This window comes from Canis aureus, chromosome 6 (assembly GCF_053574225.1).
Source record: "Canis aureus isolate CA01 chromosome 6, VMU_Caureus_v.1.0, whole genome shotgun sequence".
Classification (NCBI taxonomy): domain Eukaryota; kingdom Metazoa; phylum Chordata; class Mammalia; order Carnivora; family Canidae; genus Canis; species Canis aureus.
Genome location: NC_135616.1, coordinates 37,904,627 through 37,930,621, shown reverse-complemented (window position 1 = coordinate 37,930,621; position 25,995 = coordinate 37,904,627). Strand labels below are relative to the sequence as shown.

Sequence of the window (25,995 nt, the reverse complement as noted above, 5' to 3'; positions counted from 1 at the left end):
ACCCAGGGCTACTGGGAAATGAAGTCCGCTTCCTGCTCGCGCTGCTCGCCTAGGGCCGCGCAGGGGTCACGTAAACAAACTACAGTACCCGGCGGTCCCCGCGCGCGGCAGGTCCGGGCTAGGCTGGGGCCGGGTTCGCGGTGCTCGCCGAGGCGGCGGCGGCGGCGGCGGGGGCTGCGGCTGGAGGCGCGAGCCGGAGCCCGCGACGGGGCCGTGGCTTGTCCGGGAGGGTGGCGGGGAGGGACGCACAGGGAAGATGGCGACGGCGGGCGCGAACGGGCCCGGCTCGGCCACGGCCGCAGCTTCCAATCCGCGTAAGTTTAGCGAGAAGATCGCGCTGCAGAAGCAGCGTCAGGCCGAAGAGACGGCGGCCTTCGAGGAGGTGATGATGGACATCGGCTCCACCCGGGTGAGGGGCCGCCGGGCCGCGGGAGCCCAGAGAGCTGTCTCGGAGCTGGGGACCGGGAGGCGGGGCGGGGGCGGGCGCCGCGGCGAGGGAGGCGGAGCGGGGCCGCGGCAGTCCGGGAGACGCGGGTGGAGGGCCGCGGGGGGGGGTGGGGGCGGCGGGCCCGGCTCCCCTGTCGACGCCCCGGGGACGTTCCTGCACTGGGGCGGGGGCATGGTCCGGGTGCCCGGCCCGGCCCCTCCGAGTCGGGGATCTCCAGCCGGTCGCTCTGCCCCGCGGGGCCACTCTCGGCACTTGCGTCCCTCCGGGAAAGGGCCCCTGAGTGGTTTGCGCCGCCGCGCTGGGTCTGCTGGGGCAGGAAGTCCCCTCCTGAGTCCCTTCCCTTTGCTTCCTTTTTCAAATATTTCTTGTGGTTTTCCGACGAGAATGAAGGTGAGGTCCATTGCTTACGGACTGTGTTTGATGTTTTCCCTGGCCGCCGCGGAGGGGAGGTGGGATTTTGAAGCTGCGAAGCGGGTAACCAGTTGGCGACAGGTTAGGTTTGCTGAGCTTTCTAGGAAGACGGCTGCCTTGTGGTCAGTTATAAGGTGCCTTGGAGGGACTTTTCTGTGTAGCGGATATTCATTCCCACATAGTTCCAGGAGGGAGGCATCCTGGCAAAGTTGGCTTTGGAACCCCTCTGGCCTTCGTTTTTTGTTTCCCGGGACTGGATGTCAGAGGGAGTGAGGGTGGGGAGTCTGCCCAGCTGGTATGCAGTCCTAATTTAGGGACACTTTACTCTCAAAACAGCAGGTGAGGATATTGCAGTGATCCCCTAGGGCAGGGAGGTAGAAGGAACTTTCGGGGAGATGGTTCAGAGCTCTCTGCTGATCTGACGGGTTGAGTCTATGGCTGTGGTTCTGCTGTATTCTTGCTTCTGTCTCCCCTGTTAGTTTTTCTTGTGTTTTTTTTCCCCCCCTTTTGGTCTCTAGAGACCGTGTGTCCTAGTTTGTGGGAGTCAGAACAGAGAGACGTGGGGAAACAAATGTTGCACACATACACAACTCCCTCTAAATGCCACAAGGATCATGATCTAACTGCTGACTGCTCCCTGGAGGAGCTTTTGATCATGGTGAGTGTGGAGGCAAGAAGGTAGGCAAGAAGCTCGGTTTGGGCCTCTATCCTCTGTCTGGACTGTAACTCCAGCAGAGGCATGGTGGGATTTTAGGGTTTGTGTGTGCAAAGAGAAGGGCTGGGAAAAGCTCAGAGCTGAGGCCTCTGACTTTCTAATGCCTCAGTTTGTCGAAACGCCCCCTCCACCCATCTTGCAACTGCAGGGTTACTCCTCTGCTGCACATACATGTCTAGTGGGCATACAAGGCCAGGGTGTCGGTACCCAAGGGTCTAAAGCTAGAGATAAGAGATCTGGGGCTTAGCTTGTTATCTGGCTAGGAGAGGGCTCCTTTGAGGCAGATACAGCTTAAGGTCCTCTACTGCTGAGAGGCTGGGGTTAGCACATGTATTAATAGCAATCTTGAGTGGCCCAAAGGTTTATATAGTGTCTGCTACACTCAGTGGGTTGGCCTCTTGGAACAGAAAGTTAGTTCTGATGTTGGCCTGTGCACAACACTACATGATCCCCGAAGCTCATCAGCTGCCCTGGGTCTAGTTTTTGGCTGGTTGCAGTTGTTGAGCCCCAGAAGTAGGTGTTCACCTCTCACAGAGGGACTTAAGATCTGTAGACAGACTGACGCTGTGCCGGACTGAGGGTTGTGGCTTCTCACTGCAGTGCTGGATACGTTTCCCCACTGTGGGGATCAGGCCAGGGACATGGCTCTGCCCAGGCTTAACTTGGCTATTGATCCTCCTCTCACCACCCTTCTCAAAGCTCCCCTGCCAGTTTGGGGGCTTTAGAGCTAGGTGGAAGAAAACTGCCTCCTGATTTTGGCACTGGTTTTCCAGCTAGGAGAGCCATCATTTCCTAGATGTTTTAGGGTGGTGCAGGATCTGCATAGCTTTCCTAATGCTGGCCAAGTGGCAGAGCCTAGAAGCCTGTGCCCTCCAGAGTGGGAGGGAAAGAGGCTGTTGATAATGGCTCTGTGGCATCCACCTGTGGCCTTCCCTTCATGTTCCAATTAGTCCTGGACGCATCTGGGAGGGAAAGCGGAGATGCCTAATAGGCACCCTTCCCAGGAGTTAAGTCATATGACTAGCCTGGGGGCTCCCGGCAAGCCCTCGGGGACTCTGTTCAGGCTGATGCCAACCGGGACAGGCCCTGAGCAAAGTGTCAGGCCCTGCCTGGCAGGGTAATGCCAGCCATGAGTGCTGTTGGTGGCCTGCAGAAGAGCTGGGCAGATTCCACACCCTGTCTGCCCAGCTCTGGCTTTTCTTTTGGCAGCTTTCCTAAATGCACCAACAATAGTGGCATACCCTGGGGAGAGATGGCCAGAGTGGCCAAAGAATAGTAACGGTAGTCAGAATCTTTCCTGACTTTCCCACTTGTCCTCCATGTCTCAGTTACAGGCCCAAAAATTGCGATTGGCCTACACGAGGAGCTCCCATTACGGCGGCTCTCTGCCCAACGTGAACCAGATTGGCTGTGGCCTGGCCGAGTTCCAGGTGAGTGGACAGCAGCCCAGGGGGAGCACAAGCTGTCGGGCAGCTTCCCCTGCTGACTGACCTATCTCTTTTGGCAGAGCCCCCTCCACTCGCCTCTGGACTCCTCCCGGGGCACGCGGCACCACGGGCTGGTGGAACGGGTGCAGCGAGACCCCCGAAGGATGGTGTCCCCGCTCCGCCGCCACCCCCGTCACATATCCTTCACCAAGGATTCGGGCTGTCTGCAGGGTTGGGGACGGGATTCCGCGTGAAGGGACACTGCCTGTGGGTTGGGCCCGTCGTATGCCAGCCTCCCAGGAAAGCCGCCATCCAGCCTGTGTGGCTGTGCCTCATTCTCTCTGGCTGTGTGCAGCCTGCTCTTTGCTGCCAGAGCAGGACACATGTCTCCTGCCGAAGGGGGTTGGGTCCCCCTTTCAGTCGCTGAGGTTTCACGACCTGATTCCCAAGCCCTGTCCAGTTACTCTCCCTTGTTCTTCCAGCTCGGCTGGGCATGGTTCACTTTTCCATCCTTCAGCCCTATCGTTGCTACTTGAGGAAGAGGGGGGGTACTTGCTTGTAAAAATGACTCATCGGTCTCCTCCAGTATTCTCCTCTCCCCTGGTCTCTGATCCTCTGCCCCCCTCATCCTTGTCTCCTTAACTGGTGCGGCTCACGTCGACAGCTCTCCCTATAGTCCTGCCTACCTATCTCCTCCCCCGGAGTCCAGCTGGCGGAGGTCAGTGTCTAGGGCAGACAGGATCTCCTGTCTACTCTCTGACATGTCTTTGGGGGAGCTTGGGTCGGGGCTAGGCTCTCTGGGCAGGCTTGGAACAGTACCTGCTCCATAATGCAGGGCTGGGAGGGGTGAGGGCAGGTGTAGTAGGTGGGTCAGAGTCCAGTCTTGGCCATGTTGACACGGGCAGCCGAGCCTCCCAGGCCAGCCAGTGCAGGACCAATGGTAACTGTGGCTGGCTGGGGTGTGTGTGTTGCGAGGAAGAATGACTGCCTCTCAACAGAAGTGGGTGCCAACTGCACGGTTTCTGACGCTCAGATTTCCGAGTCTCTCCTATCTATGGTGTCCTCAGTGGCCAGTTGCTGGGCTCCAGGATTCCCATTCAGCTTGTCCCGACAGAGACAGGTTGAGAATATCCAGATCTCTTAGCTTGATTGTGGGAGAGGGGTCATGGGTCACAGGTAGCAGAAGAACCAGAAAGGAGGCACCGCGCCGGGTGCCCAGCCCTGTCCATCTTGGCCTGGACTGCACGGCTCTCTCCAGCCCCTTTCCTGTCTGTTTGCCTTTCTCCTCATGACCTTGTGTTTCCACCCCAGGACGATGCCCTGGGGCAACTTCCCTGCAGAGAAGGGGCAGTTGTTTCGACTACCATCTGCACTGAACAGGTGATGGCCCTGGCCTTCTCTGTGCCACGTCTCTTATCTGTGCTTTCTGGGCCCTGCTCCCTCGCCCCACCCTGTCCCAGCCCAGCCAGTGTTTTCCCCCACTGAGCAGGGCACAGGAACCGGGAAGACGGGCACAGGTGCCAGCTCATGTCCTCCACCACCCCCCACCCCCCCGCCACAGGACAAGTTCTGACTCTGCCCTTCACACCAGTGTGATGAACCCCAGCCCTCAGGACACATATCCAGGCCCTGCCCCTCCCGGCATCCTGCCCAGCCGCCGCGGAGGTAAACGGCCCTGGCCCCGGGCAGGGAGTAGCCTGAGAAGCTTTGGTTCGAAGTGGGTAGAGAAGTATGGACTGTACCCAACTCTACTGCATCCTTTGTAGGTTTTTTGGATGGTGACTTGGGCTCTAAAGGTATGTTTTTCTTGCCATTTGTGGGTCCTGATACCCAAGAACCTCTGGGCTGGTGTTGGGGGCTTCATGTCGGGCCTGGAAGCAGGGCCGGCTCCCACTCGCCTCTGCTCCCTCTCCGGTCTGACTGGCTCCTTCTCCAACCCTCTCATCGCCAGTCTTTCTCTTTCAAGTCCCTGCTGTTGAGGAGAACTTGCTAGATGACGAGCATCTGCTGAAGCCATGGGATGCTAAGAAGGTCAGTGTGATGCCCTGCCCTCTTCCTTCTGTGGGACAGGCCCCTCTCAGTCCTCCGTTCCCACATTCTTTATCTCTCCTCAGCTGTCATCCTCCTCCCGACCTCGGTCCTGTGAAGTCCCTGGAATTAAGTAGGTGCCTCTGTGAGGTTGGCCAAGGGGCTGAGGGAAACGTGGGAGGCCAGCCTCCATGCCCTTCCCCGACCACCGCCCCCATCTACGGCTCTCCTCCCGCAGCATCTTTCCATCTCCCGACCAGCCTCCCAGCGTGCCCGTCCTCCCACCTGCCATGAACACAGGCGGCTCCCTACCTGACCTCACCAATCTGCACTTTCCCCCACCACTGCCCACCCCCCTGGACCCTGAGGAGACAGCCTACCCCAGCCTGAGTGGAGGCAACAGTACCTCCAACTTGACTCACACCATGACCCACCTTGGCATCAGCGGGGGCCTGGGACTGGGCCCGGGCTCGGGCTATGAGGTGCCAGGTGAGTGGTGGTCCTGGCTGTGTGCTGTGGAGCACTGCCCGGCTGAGGGTTGAAGGGGTGTGGGTCTGGCGCACCTGGGAGCCCAGGGACCGTGCACACCAGCCCTCCCCAGCATTCTCTCAGGCAGACGTGAGGGAGGGCAGCCCCCAGGTGGGCCATGCCAAGCTCACGGTCAGGGACAGAGCAGGGAGGACATCGTGCTGCCACCTTCATAGTCTGGTCGCTGCTACCCGTTCTGGGCGGAGGAAGGCCCGGCTCCCATCGGTAACGTCGGCATCTCTGCTTTTTGTCTGTGTCTGCAGGACTTCACTCTCCTCTCAGCCATCCATCCTTGCAGTCCTCCCTGAGCAATCCCAACCTGCAGGCCTCCCTGAGCAGCCCCCAGCCCCCGCTCCAGGGCTCCCACAGCCACCCCTCCCTTCCCGCATCCTCCCTGGCCCGCCATGCACTGCCCACCGCCTCCCTGGGCCATCCCTCGCTCAGCGCCCCAGCCCTCTCCTCCTCCACATCCTCCTCCTCCACTGCCTCTCCTGTGCCGAGTGCCCCCCCTTACCCCACATCGACCCCTGGAGCCTCCCCCCGCCACCGCCGCGTGCCCCTCAGCCCCCTGAGTTTGCCCGCGGGCCCAGCTGACGCCAGAAGGTCCCAACAGCAGCTGCCCAAACAGTTTTCGCCAACAATGTCACCCACCTTGTCCTCCATCACTCAGGTATGCGTGGCTGCCTTCCGTCTATGTCCGTTGGCTTCCCCCCCGCCACGTGTTCCCTCCCACCTTCCTTTCTTCAGACACCCCCTCCTCACTTCTGTGCTCCCCTTCCATTCCTCTGTCCCTCTCACCTCCTGCCTGATGGGTACAAGCCCTGGGTAAGCTCCCCGGTTCCTGTCCCGACCCCGCCTCTTCCTAGCAGTCTCCTTGGACAGGTGGTATCCCGGCTGTGAGCCTCACATCCTCACCTGTAAAACAAGGATGCTGTTGTAAGGATCACAGGAGTCGCGTACGGGACATGTTTAGGCTGTGCCCACCCAGGTGCATGCTCCCCAGATGGTAGCTGCTTCTTCTCTTCTCCCTCTTCTCCTCATGCTTCTTTCCTTGTCTGTCTGTCTCTCATGCCTCCATCCTGTCCCATGCCCGCTCCCATTGCTGTCCTTCCACAAATTTCATAGAGTCAGGGGCTCTCGATCCTAGAGCCTCGTCTCTTCATGTTACAGATGAGGACCCTGCCCAGAGGGAAGGTTCACTGTGAGCTTACTCAGCAAGTTAGGAAGAGTTGGGAGCAGGCTGAGAACCTAGCAGGGGGCTCTTCCCCCAGTGCTGAGCTATGTGGCTCCCCACCCCCTCACCCAGCCCCCACCCCCCTGCCCTGGTCTGCACCTCTACTGCTTCCTAGGATGTGTGTTCCGGGTTCCATCCCTACGCAGGCCCCTTTCCCAGAGGAAAGGGTAAGCCCAGGCCAGCACAGCTCTGCTCCCTTGGAGCTTAGAGTGGCCTGACCTCCCTCCCTCCTGTAGGCTCTCCCTGCCACTGGCCTCAGGTTCAGTGCATGTGGACGCTTGCCTGTGGGCCCTGCTGCTGCAGGCAGTGTGACAGTGCACAGCTTTGGAGCAGTTTCCCTCTGCCGGGAACCTGGGGCCTCCTGACACTGGCCTCACTCAGTCGCTTTCATTTTGTGTTTGAGTGTCGGCACCCCACGGAACACCCCCCCCACAGAACACCGTCATGTGTGCGCTGAGGATGGTTGCAGCTTCACAGGGTGGGAAGCCCTGACCAAGCTCCCCTGGGGGGCGTTCCTGAGGGGTAAGTATCTCCCCCTCTCCTTGCTTCTCTTTAGGGCGTCCCCCTGGATACCAGCAAACTGTCCACTGACCAGCGGCTGCCTCCATACCCATACAGCCCCCCGAGTTTGGTTCTGCCCAGCCAGGCACCCACCCCAAAGCCTCTGCAGCAGCCAGGGCTGTCTTCTCAGGCCTGTTCCATGCAGCCCTCAGGTGGGCAGCCCCCGGGCCGGCCGCCACACTATGGTACACTGTGCCCGCCTGGCTCCAGTGGGCATGGGCAGCAGTCTTACCTCCGGCCGATGAGTGACTTCAGCCTGGGAAACGTGAGTACCCAGGTCCCTGGCTTGGAAGCAGGGCAGGGGTTGGAGGAGGCTCAGAGAGGCCAGTGCAGGATCACTGGTGCACTCTGAATTGGGGAGATCCTCGCTCCCTCCAGATAACAGAGCACTGCCTACCTGAGGCTTCTCTCCTCCTGCTTTGACCCCTGCTCCTGCTCCCTCCACCCAGTGAGCTCTTTGGTGACTGCTGCTCTGCCCTGAGTTCTTCCTGGCATGTACTTGCTGTGTCGCAGGAGGCATGGTACCCATACCTACTCCGGGCCCTGTGCTCCCTTCTGTTGCTCTGCCTGTGGCCTTCTTTCTGTCTCTGCTCTTATTCCTGGAGTCCAGGAGTGGGGGTGCTTTGCAGGGCAGGCAGGGTGGCCGGGACACCCTGCTGTGAAGGTCTCTTCCTCAGGGTTTGTCTGTGTGTCCACAGCTGGAGCAGTTCAGCATGGCGAGCCCATCAACCAGCCTGGCGCTGGATCCCCCCAGCTTTTCTGAAGGGCCTGCATTTTTAGGGGGTGAGGGACCAGTGAGTAGCCTCCAGGACCCTCATGCCCTCAATCACCAGAACTTGACCCACTGTTCCCGCCATGCCTCAGGGCCCAACATCATTCTTCCAGGTGAGCGGGTGGGTGGTGACAGGGCATGGCAGGAGGCGATGATACATTTGCTGATGGGGTGGGAGATGGAGGGGTCCCAGAGGAGTTCGAGGGTCATGGGTCCTCACTCATCTCTTCTGCCTACACAGGAGAGTCCTCCCCAGGTTTCTCTAAGGAGATTGCGGCAGCCCTGGCTGGAGTGCCTGGCTTCGAGGTGTCAGCAGCGGGGCTGGGGTTGGGGCTGGGGCTGGAGGAGGAGCTGCGCATGGAGCCACTAGGCCTGGAGGGGCTCCACATGCTCAGTGACCCTTGTGCCCTATTGCCTGACCCTGCGGTGGAGGACTCATTCCGTAGTGACCGGCTGCAATGATGGGCCTCCTGGGCACCCCTCTCCGTGGCCCTGCCCCATCACTGTTCCTTTCCTCCCTTCCCCCGGGCCAGTAGACTCCACTCTGCCCCAAGATCCTCTTTCTAATGTGAATGAGGGATCCCAAGAGTGAGGAAAAGCAAAGGGTTTGTCCAGGTGGCCCCTGAATTCTGCACAAGGGGTGGGCCTAGGGGAGCTCAAGGGAGGGCCTAAAGCACTTGTAACTTTGAACCGTCTGTCTGGAGGTCAGAGCCTGTTGGAGAGCAGGGGTGGAGGGGAGCCCCGGAGGCAGGGCTTGCCCAGATGCCTAGGGGTGGGCAGTGCCAGCCCCTCCTCACCACTCTTCCCGTTGCAATGGAGAGAGCCAGAGTGGATATTATTTTTTATTAAATATATTATACGTTAATAAAAAAATTATATCAAACACTTGGTGTGGTTTCTACTCTTGGGGATGCATTTGGGAATTTAGAGGATCCTGGGGGTGGGGTCCTCATCACCTTCTCATCACTGTTGGGGCCCCAAGCCTCAGAATTTGTACCCAGCATCGAACCCGGGAGTCCAGACTGAATGTAGGCTCCCAGGGCAGCACCTGTTCCCTCCTGTGCCCTCCCACCTGTCTGTCCCGGCTGAGTCAGAGGTGAGGCGACTGCTGCCTGAGATACCTGGTGTTTCCCCAGGGGCAGCAGGCCCCCAGGTGAGGGCGTCTCCCCAGGATGTCCTTCCTGCTGGGGATGCCAGACAGGGCTCGGGTTGGTCTCCCCTGCGTCCCGGCCTTTGCAGCCTAGAGAACCTGGAAGACGAGTGGTCCAGGGCCAGCCTCTGACCTCACTCCAAGTTGGCTACCTCCCCGCGCGTGCCCTCCCTGCCCTGAGTGCTGGCCTGCTCCCAGGGTTCCCGAGGGGTGCCTGTTGCCGCCACAGGCTGCCAGCCCCGCGCCCTCTCGGCGTCCATCCCACTGGCTCCAGCCTCGGCCCCCGCTCCCCTCGGGGCACACCCCGCAGCTCCGCCCTCTCTTCCTCTTTTCGAAGCCCTGCTCTTTTTCAGAAAGGGAACTGAGAGCTCGCAACCCAGGCCCGCAGGGAATGCAGAGCGCCTTAAGCCTGGAAGTCGGGGCGTCGCCGGGTCGGCGCAGCCCGGCCCCCACCCCCCACCTCTGGCCACATGTGACCGGGCCCCCGGGAGGGACGGGCGCCGTCGCCTGCGTGCAGGGGGCCCTCCCGGCCGCCAGGGGTCGCGCTGCGGGCGCCGAGCGGGCGCGGCGGGGTCACGGCCCGGGTGGGGGGGGTGGGGGGGCCGCGGAGAAAGCGGGGCGCGCCGACGAGCCCGGCGCGGCGCCCGGGCCGCCTGTGCCTCCGCCCGCCGCCCGGCGGGAGCGTGCCGAGCCGGGCGCCATGTCCGGGGCCGGGTAGCCCGCCGCCCGCCGCCCGCCTCCGAGCCGCCCGCCCGCGGGCCGGGGGGCCGGGGGGCCGGGGAGCCGCGGGCCGGCAGGTAGGGCCGGGCTGGCGGCGGGCGGGGAGGGGGCGCGGGGAGGCCGGGGCTCCGGCGGCGCAGCTGGTTCCGCTTCCTCCGCCGCGGGGAAGTGAAAGCGCGGGGAGCCCGCGGGACAAGGGCGGGCGCGCAGGTGTGCGGCGGCCGGAGGGCGCTCCCCCTCCACCCCGCCCCGGGCCCCCCGCTCCCTGCCCCCCACGCTGCCCGCGGCCGCGGCTCCCCCCCGGGGTGGGGACGGACGGTCTGGCTGCGTGTGGCCGCGCTGGGCGGCGAGGCGGGGTCGGGGGGCCCGGGCGGGGGCGGGGCAGGCGGGGGGAGGAGGGCCGCGCTGCCGGCCTGGCGGTGCCCCCGCCGCACGCCCCGGGGCCGACTTCCGCCCGCGCAGCTTCCCCTCCGGGGTTTCGGGAAGTCCCCTCCCTTCCCCTCCCGAGCGCCCCACGCCTCCCGTCCGGTGCTGCAGCCACTCGCCGAGCTGCGCCCCGGCTCCGTGCCCCGGGCTCTGGGGACCCCCGGGTTAGGCCATGGCGGCAGGTGAGCACACAGGGGAGGCCCGTGGAGCGCCCTTGTTCCCCCGCCCCCGCGGCCGCGTCGGACCCAACTTCAGGAGCCTGGAGGTGGGAGGGCGCTGGTGTGTGGGGTCAGTGCACCCGCAGGCAGGAGGACACCCGAGGCTGGTGGAAAGACACGAAAACTTGGATTTTCTGGGCCTTCCTGGAACCCGGGGGGGTCCTCTTGAAAACGTAGAGGTGCGCTCTTTAAGAACCTCTGCTGGACCATGAGGTTCTAGTGATGCCATCAGGAGGGGTGGGAAGGTCAGAAACCCCGAAAACAGACTGTCAGGTTGGCGAAGTCACGGCAGGGCCAGTGCAGGAAAGATAGTGACCTCGACTGTGGGGAGTGAGGGCGGCCGGGCCTGTGTAGAGGCCGCAGCAGCGGTTCGAGGTCAGAGCCCCCGGGCGGCTGCTGCGGTCAGCTGTGCGCGGGCGTGCTGCTGGGGCGCTGCTGGGGCGCTGCTGGGGCGCTGCTGGGGGAGAGGGCTGCTGCTGCTCGCGGGAAGGGCCGGGTCCCTTTAAGGGTCTGGTGACGTCACAGGCGGGAGAGCTCGGGGTTGGCGGACCTCTGCGACCCTCCCCTCCCCTGTAAGGACTGGGGACAGGAGGGAGCGGAGGGGGGCCTTGGTTGCCTCCCTTCTTCACCTCTGCCCCACTTGACCGTTCCAGATGCAGTGAGTGAGGGGGGGGCCATGGCGGAGGAGCGGCCCCCCCGGCTGGTGGATTACTTCGTGATAGCCGGGCTTGCAGGGAACGGAGCTCCCATTCCCGAGGAGACACGGGTTCCCGAACCCAGTGGGCCCCTGCGCCCTCCCCGGCCAGCCGAGCCCATCACAGACATGGCGGTCATTGCTCGGGCACTGGGCGAGGAAGTGCCCCAGGGCTACACCTGCATCCAGTCCTCCGCTGGGGGCCACCCCTTGGAACTCAGTGCCGGGCTCTTGGGTGGAACGCAGCCCGTCATCTGCTACCGCAGGGGCCGTGACAAGCCCCCCCTCGTGGAGCTGGGGTGCGTGCCCTTTCTGTACAGGCACCAGGGGAGGCAGGGTGAGGTGGGGGCTGGGATGAGAGCAGGAAGGGGGCAGGGGTGGGGGGATGCACTTAGTCCCCACGTGGAATCAGCGGGTAGACTCTGCAGCTGCTTGCTAGCTATGGGATCTTGGCCAGGGTGGTGAGCCCTTGTGGGCCCATGTCCCCCTTCAACGGGGAGAACACCTCCGCAGGGTGCTTGAGAAGACCCAACAGGGTCATCCGTATGTGGGATGTGGCACACAGTGAGTCCACGGGAGCCTTTCCCCGTCGCATTTGTGAACAGTTAGGAGCCACAGAAGGCTGGAGGGCAGAGTCCAGCGAGAAGTGGGCCCTGGTGCTCGCTGTGACAAGACTGGTCAGTAGGACTTGCCCCGAACCCCTGACCTTTGCCCTGCTCTCCATGTTCAGGGTCCTGTACGAGGGGAAGGAAAGACCCAAGCCTGGCTTTCAGGTGCTGGACACAACGCCCTACAGCCACTCGGCCAACCTGGCCCCTCCTGGCCCTGGGCACCCCCGCACCTACCTCACTTGCCGACGGGCAGCAGAGGGGGCAGGGCTGCATGCCCTTGGCATCACCGATGTCTGCCTGGTGCTGCCCAGCAAGGGGGAGGGCACTCCTCATACTTACTGCCGACTGCCCCGCAACCTCAACCCTGGTGTGGTGAGCAGGGCCTGTGGTGTGCTGGGGTGTGGGCGCTGGGGCAGAGAGGCTACCTAGGGCTAGAGGGCTTCCGACACCTGCGGCAGGCCTTCAGGGGTGACTCTTCTCTTGGGGGACCAGGATTCCTGGGAGGGCTTCTTCTTTTTCTTGAGATTTATTTATTTGAGGGGCAGAAAGTGAATGAGGGGAGGAGCAGAGGCTCAACTGACTGAGCCACCAGGCACCCCAGGGTTGTTGGGAATTTTAAAGACAAAAGACCACTGGAACCCCAAGCTGGCTGGGTCACTTAGGTGTCTGACTCTCCCTCTCAGGGTTGTGAGTTTAAGCCTCGCTCTGGGGCTCAACACTGGGCATGGAGCCTACTTACAATCACTTTTTAAATAAAGAGAAAGATTGCTAAGGGATGGTAGACAAAATGGAGCCCAGAAAACTTTGTGAGTGTGTATCTATGTCTTGTCATTCTTGGGACAGTGGGGTCCAGCGGTATACCTGTGCTACAAAGTGGGCCTAGCCAAGGCCCACACTCTGGTCTACGAGGCAGGTGAGTGGCCCCCGTGTGCCTCCAGACCCTTGCTCCTTCGTGTCCCCCTGCCCTGGTGCCTATTGGCTGGCAACATCGCCATGCTCAGAACTCGCTTCTCCTTTGCCACCTGGCTTTTCTCTGGCATCTCCTGGGTCCCCCCACAGAGCTGCTGGGCCGGTACCCTGAGGAGGACAATGAGGCGTTCCCCCTGCCCGAGTCCGTACCCGTCTTCTGTTTGCCCATGGGAGCCACTGTTGAGTGCTGGCCTGCCCACACCAAGTACCCCGTGCCCGTCTTCTCTACCTTCGTGCTCACGGGTGCAGCTGGTGACAAGGTGGGTGAACAGCATGCCGTGCCCAGGGGTCCAGCTCTGCTGAGCCCACCTCACGGCCTCTCTGCCCCCCGCCAGGTGTACGGCGCTGCCCTGCAGTTCTATGAGGCCTTCCCGAGGGCCAGGCTGTCGGAGCGCCAAGCACGGGCCCTGGGGCTCTTGAGCGCCGTGGAGCGGGGCCGGGCGCTGGGGGGTCGGGCAGTGCGCAGCCGGCGCGCCATCGCTGTGCTGTCCCGCTGGCCGGCCTTCCCCGCCTTCCGCGCCTTCCTCACCTTCCTCTACCGCTACTCCGTCTCAGGCCCCCACCGCCTGCCCTTGGAAGCGTGAGCATGGCAGCCCCCGCTGCTGGGCAGGGGTGACGAGGGAGGGCCAGGCGGGCGGAGGAACAGGGACAGGATCGTGCAATCTGTCCACCGGGAAAGTGCCCCTGGCTGAGGGAAGAGTGGGGCCTGAAGCCTGGTTTACCCTGGCCCGGCCCCAGGGCAGGGGCTGTGCTGAGTTTAGGGACTACGAGGTTCTGGTGCACAGGTGAAGAAGGGCGGAACATGGGCGGGGGGCTGGGGCGTCTGCCTCTGACCCGGATCCCTCTCTTTCCCAGGCACATCTCCCACTTCATTCACAACGTCCCCTTCCCTTCCCCGCAGAGACCTCGCATCCTGGTGCAGGTGAGAGCTGCCACCCAGCGTGGGGCTACCTGGGCGGAGGGAGTTGGCAGGGGCCAGCCTCTCATTCTGACCTGCGGCTCTTCTGCCTCCCAGATGTCGCCCTATGACAACCTGCTCCTCTGCCAGCCTGTATCCTCACCCCTGCCGCTCAGGTATGTGTCCAGGTTGGGGGGAGGGCTGTGGCTACTGAGGACCTGGTAGGTGCTAGGCAGGTGGGCATGGCCGTTGAGGTCTGCACAGGTCAGGCCCTAGCAGTATCTGCGCCCTGTGTCTGGGGAGGGGTCTCCGGGGCACCCTGGTGACCCTACCCCTCTTGCACTGCCTGCAGCGGTGCCAGCTTCTTGCAGCTGCTGCAGAGCCTCGGCCCCGAGCTGGCCATCACGCTGCTGCTGGCTGTGCTCACGGAGCACAAGCTGCTGGTGCACTCGTTGCGGCCTGACCTGCTCACCAGTGTTTGTGAGGCCCTGGTCTCTGTGAGTTCCGCCCTGCCCAGCCCACCTTCCCTGAAGCTTTTCACACGTGCCCCCACCCCTGTCCAGATTCTACTTCCTTTACCTTCCTCTGGGGGTTTGGGGGGCACAGTCTATACACAACTTGCATCAGGGGCTGTTCTCGGGATCCCACCTCCAGCAGCTTCCATGACCCTGGCCAACACTCCGGCCACCCCCAGCCCACTGGTTCTTGTTCCCTGCCGCTCCAGATGATCTTCCCGCTGCACTGGCAGTGCCCCTACATCCCGCTCTGTCCACTGGTGCTGGCAGATGTGCTGAGCGCCCCTGTGCCCTTCATTGTGGGTATCCACTCCAGTTACTTCGATCTGCACGACCCGCCTGCTGATGTCATTTGCGTCGACCTTGACACCAACACGCTCTTCCAGTAAGAGGGCTGGGTGTCCATCAGTCAGGGCTGCTTGCAGAGCTGTGGGCAAGCAGTGGGAGAGGCCAGCCAGGAGCCTCACAGCCCTTCCTTCCCTCTGCTCATGTCATAGGACTGAGGAGAAGAAGCCACTGTCTCCTCGGACCCTGCCCCGCAGACCTTACAAGGTTCTGCTGGCAACTCTGACAAACTTGTACCAGCAGTTGGATCAGAGTGAGTACCCTGGGCAGGGGTGGGTGGGACTGGGAACCCACCTGACCAGGGGACCCCAGGCTGGAAGGCCTGTGCAGAACCAGACCTCACTCGCTTGAGGAGGTGGCCAGGATGCCAATTTCCCGGGAGTGTGGGGACTGCTGCATCACGATTCCGAATGTGTGCGTCAGGGATGGGGTGGTGGTGGTGGTGAGTTGGGGGGGTGGCGGGGGGCAAGGGCTTGGGGGCAATCCAGTCACTGGGGAGGCCTGAAGAGGATACCTACCAGGGACGCCTTAGCTTCAGCACAGGTGTGGGAGGAGAAGGGTTGGGGCCAGCCCTGACCCAGGCTGCCCTGGTCCCCAGCATACACAGGGCCCGAGGAGGAGGCGTCCCTGGAGTTTCTGCTGACAGACTACGAGGCAGTATGTGGCCGCCGGGCCCGGCTGGAGCGCGAAGTGCAGGGAGCCTTCCTCCGCTTCATGGCCTGTCTGCTCAAGGGCTACCGGGACTTCCTGCGGCCGCTCACCCAGGCCCCCTCGGAGGGTGTTCGAGATGTGGACAACCTCTTCTTCCTGCAGGGTAGGGAGAGCTGGCCCGGGGTGGGGGTCGGGGGGCAGGCTCCCTGGCTTGTTCTTCCACTGGTACCAGCCCTGAGCCTGTATGGTCCTTGGGGCCTTGGCTCTGCCCTCCGAGGGCTCAGGGCTTGGGGTAAGCAGCCCATAGGCCAAACCATCCCCAGGACCCTGACCTCAGGGCTCCCCATCTGAGGGAGCAGGTGCAGACAGAAGGGAGGGACCCCTGGCCAGCTTGGCACCTGTAGTTGTCCTGCCAGAGGGGCCCCGACTGGGTCCCAGGGTCTCGGGAAGGTCGTGATAGGGCCTGTGGCCTGCTGAGCCCCATGGTCCACATTCACTCCCAGGCTTCCTCAAGTCCCGGGAGCGCTCCAGCCACAAGCTGTATTGCCAGCTGCTGCGCACACAGATGTTCTCCCAGTTTATCGAGGAATGCTCGTTTGGCTCTGCTCGGCACGCCGCCCTTGAGTTCTTCGACTCTTGCGTTGACAAGGTATTGGATGCTGTCCCCCTGCCCATAGTCACTGTTAAAAGCGCATCGTCTCACCAGTTGTCGGGGCCACACAGCTGTCTGCCCTCCCATTCCTGACTCCATCCCCGGCGATGTCTCCAGGATCTTGGGGAGCCTGAGTGCCTGTGCTTCTTCCCCACAGCTGTGCTTTCCAGGGGTGCTGTCCTCTGGATGTTCTGGCTCTTCCCTGTGCCCACTGTCTCCATGCTCACTCTTACCGTCCTGCTTCAGGTCCACCCGGAGCAGGAGAAGCCTGAGCCCACACCCTTGGTGGAGCTTGAGGAGCTGTCAGGGAGTGAGCTCACCGTCTTCATCACACCTCCTGAAGAGCCTGCAGCGCCTGAGGGCAGTGACTCCACCCCCCAGTACTGGTGAGAGCCTCTGTTGGGAAGCCTAGGCCATGGCTGGCTGCTCATCGACCACTCCTAATCCTGCCTCTTTCGGCCCCTCCAGCTACGACGGGTTTCCCGAGCTGCGGGCTGAGCTGTTTGAGTCCCCTCGTGAGCAGCCTGGTGCTCTGCCTGTGCCAGGCCCATCCCGCAGCGCCCCCAGCAGCCCTGCCCCTCGCCGTACCAAACAGGTAACAGGGATGTGGGCCCTACAGAGGCACCTGACTCAGGCCGTGTCTTCGTCTGTGGAACGGATCTGATAGTACCTACGCTATTATTAGCAGGTTTCTTTCTTTTTTTTTTTTTTAAAGGGAGTCTAGGAATCAGTAAACTAGAGAAGAAAGGTTTTATTTTATTTATTTACTTATTTTACGATAGTCACAGAGAGAGAAAGAGAGAGAGGCAGAGACACAGGCAGAGGGAGAAGCAGGCTCCATGCACCGGGAGCCTGACGTGGGATTCGATCCTGGGTCTCCAGGATCGTGCCCTGGGCCAAAGGCAGGTGCCAAACCGCTGTGCCACCCAGGGATCCCTATTAGCAGGTTTCAATGTGCCTGGCCCATAAAAAGCACTTAAAATGTTAGCTGTTAGTGTCGTCCCCATCACTTTTGTCTTCCGAGCACTCTGGGAAGGTGGGGGCCCCGGCTCTAGAGCTAGGCCTCGGTGCCAGGGATGAAATGAACCCTGTGTGCAGCATCCCTCCTGCCTTCTCAGAGCACAGACCCTGGGGAGGGTGCCGCTTCTCCCACCCTATCCCCAGGCCTGCTCTGGCCTGGTACCGTCCTCACCAGGGTGTGTCCTGCCCCATCCAGGAGATGAAGGTTGCGCAGCGGATGGCGCAGAAGTCAGCAGCTGTACCCGAGCTGTGGGCGCGCTGCCTGCTGGGGCACTGCTATGGGCTGTGGTTCCTGTGTCTGCCTGCCTATGTGCGCTCAGCGCCCTCCCGCGTGCAGGCCCTGCATACGGCCTACCAAGTGCTGCGCCAGATGGAGAGCCGCAAGGTGGTGCTGCCCGATGAGGTGGGTATCCACGCCCAGCCCCAGGGAGGCCCCTGAAGTGGTAGGGAGCTGGGCAGGTGCCTGTGACGCTCATTGAGTATGTTCAGGGTGCATCCGTGAACCCCAAGGGCGTAGATCAGCAGGAAGGGCAAGTAGCTCTTCTCTGCAGTACCCTGGGAGCTGTCCCGGGCTGGTGACGTCTGCAGGACCTGTGGGTTGGGGATGGGAAGGGGCCCCTCACACTGTCCTCTCCTGGCCCAGGTGTGTTACCGCGTACTAATGCAGCTGTGTTCCCATTATGGGCAGCCTGTGCTGTCCGTGCGGGTCATGCTGGAGATGAGGCGGGCAGGCATTGTGCCCAACACCATCACTTACGGCTACTACAACAAGGTACTGAAACTGTTTGGGGTGAGATGGCAGCCGGTGCCAGTGTGGATACAGGGAGGATGCTGCTCCCTCATGCCCCCTTGAAGAGTGACCATGGAAAGTCCACAGGGCCCTGTAACCCCTGTCAGCCACTGGACCATTGGAGCGGTTTAGCACCAGATAGCATCCCTCCTGCTTGGCAGCTTACTCATTCCTCATAGCTTTGACGGGGTGGCCGGGCAAGGACTGCTACCCCCCACTGGTAGCCATGCTGTCAGCCAGCGTGCCAGGCACTGTTCCAGGCATGTCATGTGTTTTCTATCCTTTCATCGTTTCCGCAGCCCCGCCTCCCTCTAGCCCCATGTTACAGGTCCAGGATCCCATAGGGAAGAGGTCAGGGAGTCAGGACATGAACACAGACATAGTGATGTTTTGTGTGTCCAGAACTTTAACCACAATACAAAAGTGCCTCCTCGTTTTTATGTGATACAACTCATGACTAGAAACATGAAAAAACTTCTTCAAAGCCTTATGCTTAACAAGTAGCGGAGACTGCATACAAAGTATCCGCATAGCTTCTGGCTTCCTTCAGCTCCCTCAGAGTGGCGGTGGCCGAGCCATCAGCAGAACAGACCAGGCAGGACATCTGCAGGGGGAGATGGCCCCTGGGTCCCTGGTGTCCCTGGAACAGGCAGTGGCCATCAGGCTAGAGTCAGGGTGTGGAAGTAGGCCATGTTGATGAGCACTGTGCTTGGCAGGCTGTGCTGGAAAGCAAGTGGCTCTCTGGTACACCGGGTGGGCGCCTGCGCTGGGCCAAGCTCCGGAATGTCGTCCTGGGGGCTGCTCAGTTCCGCCAGCCTTTGAAGGAACGACGGCGGCAGCAGCAGCAGCAGCAGCAGCAGCAACAGCAGCAACAGCAGCAACAGCAGCAAGCAGCAGCACAGGAGGCAGGCAGCTCCCAGACAGGTGGGTAGGAGACCCGGAACCTGCTTGGGGACATGCAGCCAAGCCCTGGTGGGGCAGGGGCACAGAGAACTGGTGCTAGCTTCATGGCTGGCATGGGTTGTTCTGGGGACCTGGGTGTTTTGGGGACAGGTCTGTGCACTTGGCTGGTCACGAAGGAGAGGATGTTCGGTCTGGGAGGAGCCCTACAACCCCAGGCCCATGCAAGAAGCCCTGTTTTGGGACAGGGTGGGCTTTCTGGTGGGCTGTCTTCAGCCTCCTCCTGGTGTTTGCAGAGCCCTATCTCGAGCGTCACTCCCCTACCCGCCCACTTCAGCGCCAGACTACTTGGGCTGGTCAAAGCTTCCGGGACCCAGCTTCACCCACAGGGCGCCTGGTGAAAAGCGGCAGTCTGGGCAGTGCCCGTGGGGCCCAGCCCACCGTGGAGGCCGGCGTGGCCCACAGTGAGTGCCCAGCCTGACCCATACCCCGGCCTGCTCTCCTGACTGCTTCCCAGGGAGAGAGGAGGAGAGCAGAGCCAGGCTCCAGGGGCCCTCTGTGGGGTGTGCTGTAGAGGATGGGGGACCTTGCCTGGGACATGTCACTGTGGTGGTAGTAGTGGCAGTGCCAGGGTCTGTGCGGCCAGGGGTTGTCTCCCTGGCTCCTGGACAGCGAGGCGCTGTCTCCTACGGTTCTCCTCTGCCCTGCAGTGATAGAGGCCTTGGGGGTACTGGAGCCCCGGGGGTCGCCTGTGCCCTGGCATGATGGAAGCCTCTCAGACCTGAGCCTGACGGGTGAAGAGCTGGCCCCTGGAGGCAGCCTGGAGGACTCAGGCTCAGCCCTGGGTGCCCAGTCCACTGAAGCCCTGGAAGGGCCAAGTGGGCGGGCGTCCAAGGCCAGTGGACGTCAGGATGAGGCCAGCACCCCCAGACGAGGGCTGGGCGCTCGCCTCCAACAACTGCTCACTCCTTCCCGCCGCTCCCCCGCCTCTCATGTTCCCCCACCTGAGCTGCCCCCCGACCTGCCTCCCCCCTCCCGCCGCAGCCCTATGGACAGCCTCCTGCGACCCCGCGAGCGCCCTGGATCCACTGCGTCTGAGGTAGCCAGCTGGGGTGGGGGGAGCCAGCTGTGGGGGAGCCAACGTGGAGGGGGAGCCAGCCACGGGGGGGTGTCCAGCTGCTGTAACCCCATGGGGCCCGGAGCGGGGCTGCTAACAGAGAGCCTCCTGCTGACCACTCCTTCTCACGTGCCGGCAGAGCTCAGCCTCTCTGGGCAGCGAGTGGGACCTCTCTGAGTCTTCTGCCAGCAGCCTGAGCCTCCGCCGGTCCTCGGAGCGCCTCAGCGACACCCCCGGGTCCTCGCAGCCACCATCCCTGGAAGTGAGGAGCAGTCCACCCACCTAGATGTGCTAGAAACATGCACAGGGCCTAGTCCCTCTGTCTCTCCATTGAAGGCAGGGGCTGCGGCACCTGCAAGGAGCTTGGACTCTTCAGCCTGGGGGGGTCTTCTTGCCTGCAGATCCTGCTGTCCAGCTGCTCCTCCTGCCGTGCCTGTGACTCACTGGTGTATGATGAGGAAATCATGGCCGGCTGGGCACCCGACGACTCTAACCTCAACACCATCTGCCCCTTCTGCGCCTGCCCCTTTGTGCCTCTGCTCAGTGTCCAGACCCTGGATTCCCGACCCAGGTGCCCAAAGCAGGGCCAGCGCTTCAGGGTGGAAACAGGGAGGCAGAGGTTCAAGGGCTGACCCCCGTTGTTCCCCCACAGTGCCCCCAGCCCCAAACCTGCCCCAGCTGGTGCCAGTAACAGCAAAGATGCCCCCACCCCTGGGGGCTCAGGCCCTGTGCTCAGTGACCGCAGGCTCTGCCTTGCTCTGGATGAGCCCCAGCTCTGCAACGGGCACATGGGGGTAAGGTGTGGGCCGCAGGGGCTTGGGGGACAGCGTGCATGTGTCTGTGTGTTCCCCAGTGGTGGCAGGGCATGATGAGCCCAGAGCTGCTGGATGAGGTGACTCAGTGGGAAGCATGGTCCTGGGGGTGGGGTCCTGGGGATGGGGCCTGGGGGGAGGTGGGCACCCCAGGGGCATGGCCGGCATCTGCCCTGTACTGCTCTCCATCTTTATACCTGACAGGCTGTGCCCCGGCGGGTTGAGGGTGGGGCCTGGGCCTACCTGAGCCCCCTGGTGCTGCGAAAAGAGCTGGAGTCACTGGTGGAGAATGAGGGCAGTGAGGTGCTGGCATTGCCTGAGCTGCCTGCTGCCCACCCCATCATCTTCTGGAACCTTCTGTGGTATTTCCAGCGGCTGCGCCTGCCTAACATTCTGCCATGCCTGGTGCTGGCCTCCTGTGATGGGCCCCCACTGCCCCAGGTCAGTGCCCTTATGTGGCCCCGCTTGCTGGGTATGGCCCACCTCACCTCCTGGTGTCTCATGCCCCGAAGAGCTGGCACAGGCTCTTTGGGTCCATTGCCCCAGTCTGATCCCTGGCCTGTTCACTTTACAACTAAGCCTTCGTCTGCGGACTTGTGACGTGGCCTAGGTGCCCAGGGCCCAGGGTTAGATGCCTGTGTGGTGCCCAGTACCTCCCACAATGATTCCTGGATGTCTGTCTGTCATGACACCAGTATTTATTGAGCACCTTTCAGGTTCCAGGCAGTTTTTAGGCACAAGGGATGCAGATGTCAGGACAAATGCATGCTCTCAGAGCTTGCGCTCTCGTGGGGGATACAGGTTCCTTCCCCTTGTTTTTTTGGCTGCATCCCATGATGCCCCTCTCTCTCTCGGAGCATTGCTGGTCCATCTCAAGCTCTCCGCCTGCAGTTTGTGAACCTGCCTTTGTCTTGGCTCTTTACAGGCCCCATCTCCTTGGCTGATGCCTGATCCAGCATCTGTGCAGGTGCGGCTGCTGTGGGATGTCCTCACCCCTGATCCCAGTAGCTGCCCACCTCTCTACGTGCTCTGGAGGATCCACAGTGAGTGTGGTGTTTGGCCCAGGCTGGGAAGGAGTGCGTCCCACGCCCAGAGGGCTCAGTAATATCCTGGCTGCTTTCCTTTCTTTCACCCAGGCCAGATCCCACAGCGGGTGGTATGGCCAGGCCCCATCCCTGCACCCCTCAGCCTGGACCTGCTGGAGTCAGTATTGCGCCACGTGGGTCTCAATGAGGTGCACAAGGCTGTAGGGCTCCTACTGGAAACGCTAGGGCCGCCTCCCGCTGGTCTGCACTTGCAGAGGTATGGTGCACCTCTCTGGGAGGTACCTGGCCTGTCCCAGGCTCCATAACTCCTTCTCTCATTCATACCTTCTGCCTCCACTCCAGGGGCATCTACCGTGAAATCTTGTTCCTGACAATGGCTGCTCTGGGCAAGGACCACGTGGACATAGGTAAGGGAGCAGCAGGGGCCTGAGGAGTTTAAGTATCTGGGGCTGGATGTCGGAGGAGGGGGGTGGGAATCCTCCTCTGTTGACCTACTTTCATCCTCTTCCCTAGTGGCTTTCGACAAGAAGTACAAGTCTGCCTTTAACAAGCTGGCCAGCAGCATGGGCAAGGAGGAGCTGAGGCAGCGACGGGCACAGATGCCCACCCCAAAGGCCATAGATTGCCGGAAATGTTTTGGAGCACCTCTGGAATGCTAGGAACCCTTAAGCTCTCCTCTCTGGCCTGGGGTGGGGAGGTGAGGGAGAAGGCATCCTGGAGATAACTGCTCTCCTTACTTCTTTCATAGAGGAGTTGGAAAGCAGACCCAGCCCTAGGCTCCGAATGTGGGCAACAAAAGAGAGGAGGGACCCCTGTTACCAGAAGTCATGATGCCCCTATCTCCAGCCTACCCAGTACGCTTATGCTGATGTAGTACGATATCTGGCGGGAGTTGGCACAGCTCTGTTCCTCCCCAGATTACACCGGGGACTCTCCTCCAGGCCACCCACAGGTCTGTACTGCCCTGGGCATTTTCTAAGTTTTTGTTTTAAAAAACAACTGGAAAGCGACAGAGCTGCTGAGCCTTTGCCCTGAGTAGGAGGGAGGGATGTCATTCCTTGCCAGGCCGGGTGACAGGCCTCCTTTCCTGGAACTGCTGAAGTAGCCTGAAGCTCCCCACTGTCTACCTTAGTGTTTGTATTTTAAGTTATTTATTTTGGAGCCACAGCCCCCTTGCTGATGAGGTTCCTGGGGATGATGAGAGAGAAGGGAAATGGGGCACCGTGGTTCAGCGGTTTGTAGCTCCTGGAAAGTCAGGAGGGAGCTGAGGGAGCCCCATCCAGTCCTCATTGTTACCTCCACTCTGCCCAGGGCCCTGGCTGTGCAGTAAGGATTGTTCCTTGCGAAGTTTTGTTGGATGTAAATATAGTAAAAGCTGCTTCTGTTTTTTCCTTCTGCCTCCTGTTCCCTGGGTCTGGGATAATGAACGGCAGAGGTATTTCTTTTTCCTCCTTTCCACCTTTTCATCCCCTGCAGCATGAAGTCTGCCATGCCTTCCCCGACCAGGTCTGGTGCTGGTCCCTTGGTGCTCAGGGAGTTGTCGGAGCAGGAGAGGGGTGAATCCGGTGCTGGCTATGGTGGTGCCAGGCTGTGTGGCACTTCCGGCCCTCCCACACAATCACCCCCTTGTCCCTCATTTGTACCCCACACAAAGGCTCCATTCTCTGGGGGCCTTGAGCTCATCTCTGCCTTCTTTCCTCTCTCCCAGCTTCTCTAGTACCTCCACAGAGAGGACAGCCCACTCCCGGGTAGGCGGTACTGGCAGCTCTCATGTACCCTGGGAGCTCTGGCAGCTCCCCTAGACCCCCTCAGTTGCTCTAGGTGCAGGCGGTGCTCTTCCAACTAGGGTCTCAGCCTGTGGACAGGACCAGGAAGACAGGCAAGGATGAAGGAGCTCACTGGGCAAGAAGGAGACGCTCAGAATTCTCCCTTTCCTGTAGAATGAAATAAACACAGGAAACAACTCCCAAAGAGCTGCAGAACCAATCACCAAAGGGAATTAGCCAACAAAACACATGCCTTGGGGAAGGAGGGCAGGAGTGTCAATGGAAGTAATAACTTACATGAGGCTTTAGTGCAAATTCCTGGGGGTGGTGAACAGTGGATGGAGAGAGGAGTACTGGAAACTTCGAGCCACAGGACCGACCCTTCCGCATCCTGCAGTGAGCATGGTGGATGCTTTTCCAGCATCCTAAAAGAGCTGCATGGGAGGGAAGCGAGGGTTTAGGAGATGCACTCTGTCCTGCTGGGGACTGGGAGGTGTGTCCTTCAGAAGGGAAACCCTCCTATCAGTCCAGGTTCTGATTGGACCTGACTCCCCAGAATCATCCTGTGCCTGTATCTGCAAGGAGCAACCGCCTTCCTGATATCCCAAGTGTTTGTAGGGCATAGTATGTCCAGCAGAGTGAACTGTCTGGAATGAGAGGATTTTAGTCCCTTACCTTCACAGAGCATACCATCTTGATGGTCTAGAGCACCCCTTGCCTCAGACAGTAATGATAATCACTCTCACTTCCAACTCCTGTACTTCTTACCTTTGGGCCTCCTTGTAGAGACCTACAGTCAGGTGGACAGGACTACAGAATCCTTTAGCCCCAGGAATATCTGGAAATTCCAAGAGTAAAGTACTCACTACAGCCTATGACATCTCTGTGCTATGGCCTAGGGAGCTAGATGAGGGAGGACAGGCCTATTCCTGGCTCGTTTTTCTTACCAGACTTGAGAGCCTATACAGGCTTGAGTTTGACAGTTCAATTAAATCTTGTCTCTGCAATTTACTAATTTTATTACATCAGCCAAATTACTTAACTCCTGCACCTCAGTGTTTCCTCATCTGCAAATTGAGATTGTTTACCAAGATTAACCCTACAATCCTTATCAAGTGCTAAGCACACTTCGTAAACACTGGCTTTGGAAAGAAAAGCCAACGAACAGGTGGTCTGTGAAGGGAAAGGTCAGGTCCGCTGGGCAGTGGAGGCCTCACGCCTGTCCTTGGAGTCTGATGGCCCCATATTCAAAGTCCCTTCCACAGTCTGCCTTTAAGGTATTTTCTGGGGCTTCCCTGGCACCTTGGTCAGGCTGGCATCTCCGGCCACCGCCTTTCCCCTGTCTGCCCTGGAGGGCCAGGTGGGGGGGGGGTGCAGAACAGGACAGGAAGAGGGCGGCCGCTCCTGAAGGCAGGTCACCCGCCACATCCCCGCACACAGGGGCCTGTGGGTTTGTGTCAAATGACCGAGTCGCTGAGAACGTTAGGACGGGAAACCGCGTTCGGTGCCTGCAAGGAGGGCACCGATGGAAGCGGGATGTGCGACTCAGTGCAATTGTTGGAAAAGTCTGCTCGTGGCTGCCGTCGCGCTGGCTCAGTGCCGCCCGCGTCCTCGGCGCCGACCTGCGCTCCTTGAACGTACTATCTTATCGTCACGATGACCCGGTGCGACGGGCGCTCCTCTCCATCCTTCCCGTTTGACAGATGGGGAAACTGAGGCACAGAGCGTCCAGGCGAGGGGACGTGCAGCGGAGCCGCAGGGACTCGGCCGGGGCGCCAGTCTCCCGCGCCAGGCCCTCGGCGTCTCGGAGCCTGCTCTGGGGTGTCAGCCGCACCCGGGCCGCGGGCTTGTACCGGGGGGCGGCGGACACCGCATCCACCGTTGGAGGCCCCGGCCCCCGAGCTCACGGCCCCGCCGCCCCGCCCGCGCCCCACGCACACCCGGAGGCCACGCCCCGCACGGACCGCGAGGCCCGGCGCCTGCCGCCGCGGCCTTCGTCGGGTTCCGGGGCTCGGTCGCGATGGGCCACCCCCCACGCAGAGCCCAGCGCTGCCCGCCGACCTCCATCTTTGGAGTCGGGAGGATGAGAGCGGGCCCTGGGGATCCCGGTGTGGGGTACGGGGTACGGCGGCTGCCTGGGGACCAAAACGTCTCCAAGGGAAAGTTGCAGCCTGAAGCGATTTTTTGACCCCCGACACTTAATGGGCTGCCGAAGACCCGGATGTGTCTGGGACTGGCCGAGGTACCCATTAACGCGCCCCCGCTAGACCATCCCCCTCCTCCGCGCACGATTGGGTGCTGCGGCCGCCAATCAGCGCTCCTCCAGCCACTCACTCTTCAAGGGTGGGGTGTAGTCCCGGCATCCCGCCTGCTATTAGCGAGGCCTGGAAGAAGAGGGCGGGGAGGCCGGCTGAGGTCGCCCAATGGGCGTCGTGGCGTGTAGGGAAGGTGGAGCCCAGGCGCTTGGCAGCTGCCCAATCAGCGTCCTTGTTTGTGTGGTGCCGCCGCCGGTGCAGCCGCCGCCGCCGCCGCCGCTGCCCCCCGTCTGTACCGCAGTGTCTGCTCCGCCCG

The 25,995-nt window shown here is 61.4% G+C and overlaps 3 protein-coding genes and 1 long non-coding RNA gene across 14 annotated transcripts in view; 3 read left to right on the top strand and 1 right to left on the bottom strand.

Annotated features, from left to right (window-relative positions):
- Nucleotides 1–156: 156 nt before the first annotated feature.
- On the top strand, nt 157–9,007 carry CRTC2 (CREB regulated transcription coactivator 2). Of its 4 annotated transcripts, none has more exons than XM_077900768.1 (14): nt 157–409; nt 2,903–3,004; nt 3,082–3,198; nt 3,658–3,719; nt 4,313–4,381; nt 4,563–4,666; nt 4,768–4,797; nt 4,953–5,032; nt 5,116–5,162; nt 5,268–5,518; nt 5,821–6,227; nt 7,348–7,617; nt 8,030–8,237; nt 8,366–9,007. In XM_077900768.1, exons 1-14 carry the CDS (start codon nt 257–259, stop codon nt 8,584–8,586), a joined length of 2,121 nt encoding a protein of 706 aa, XP_077756894.1. In that variant the 5' UTR covers nt 157–256; the 3' UTR covers nt 8,587–9,007. The 4 variants fall into 4 exon arrangements, with proteins under 4 accessions (XP_077756894.1, XP_077756895.1, XP_077756896.1 ...); XM_077900769.1 differs by having other exon boundaries at nt 158–409; nt 4,968–5,032; XM_077900770.1 differs by having other exon boundaries at nt 162–409; nt 4,968–5,032; nt 8,051–8,237.
- Nucleotides 9,008–9,932: 925 nt separating this feature from the next.
- DENND4B (DENN domain containing 4B) lies at nt 9,933–23,049 on the top strand. 6 transcript variants are annotated; one of them, XM_077900748.1, is made up of 28 exons: nt 9,933–10,071; nt 11,292–11,631; nt 12,063–12,315; nt 12,787–12,856; nt 13,003–13,172; nt 13,248–13,492; nt 13,768–13,834; nt 13,928–13,986; nt 14,163–14,307; nt 14,535–14,710; nt 14,823–14,923; nt 15,269–15,484; nt 15,825–15,970; nt 16,220–16,359; nt 16,442–16,568; nt 17,190–17,396; nt 17,637–17,765; nt 18,500–18,707; nt 18,980–19,147; nt 19,394–19,782; nt 19,940–20,062; nt 20,202–20,371; nt 20,453–20,594; nt 20,817–21,053; nt 21,538–21,655; nt 21,749–21,914; nt 22,001–22,065; nt 22,172–23,049. In XM_077900748.1, exons 2-28 carry the CDS (start codon nt 11,315–11,317, stop codon nt 22,315–22,317), a joined length of 4,500 nt encoding a protein of 1,499 aa, XP_077756874.1. In that variant the 5' UTR covers nt 9,933–10,071; nt 11,292–11,314; the 3' UTR covers nt 22,318–23,049. The 6 variants fall into 6 exon arrangements, with proteins under 6 accessions (XP_077756874.1, XP_077756873.1, XP_077756877.1 ...); XM_077900747.1 differs by lacking the exon at nt 9,933–10,071 and adding an exon at nt 10,436–10,602 and having other exon boundaries at nt 19,400–19,782; XM_077900751.1 differs by lacking the exon at nt 9,933–10,071 and adding an exon at nt 10,436–10,602 and having other exon boundaries at nt 20,985–21,053.
- On the bottom strand, nt 21,296–25,989 carry LOC144315757 (uncharacterized). Of its 2 annotated transcripts, none has more exons than XR_013381548.1 (3): nt 25,759–25,989; nt 23,722–23,858; nt 21,296–23,592 (listed from the first exon to the last, which is right to left on the bottom strand). It is a non-coding gene; the product is annotated as an uncharacterized LOC144315757 (long non-coding RNA). The 2 variants fall into 2 exon arrangements; XR_013381549.1 differs by lacking the exon at nt 25,759–25,989 and adding an exon at nt 25,066–25,616.
- Nucleotides 25,648–25,995, top strand: part of GATAD2B (GATA zinc finger domain containing 2B) — a 97,015-nt gene continuing 96,667 nt past the window's right edge. For both annotated transcript variants that reach the window (XM_077900754.1, XM_077900752.1), the window contains exon 1: nt 25,648–25,666. The gene's annotated coding sequence lies outside the window, so the exon portion shown is untranslated. The remainder of the gene's footprint in view (nt 25,667–25,995) is intronic.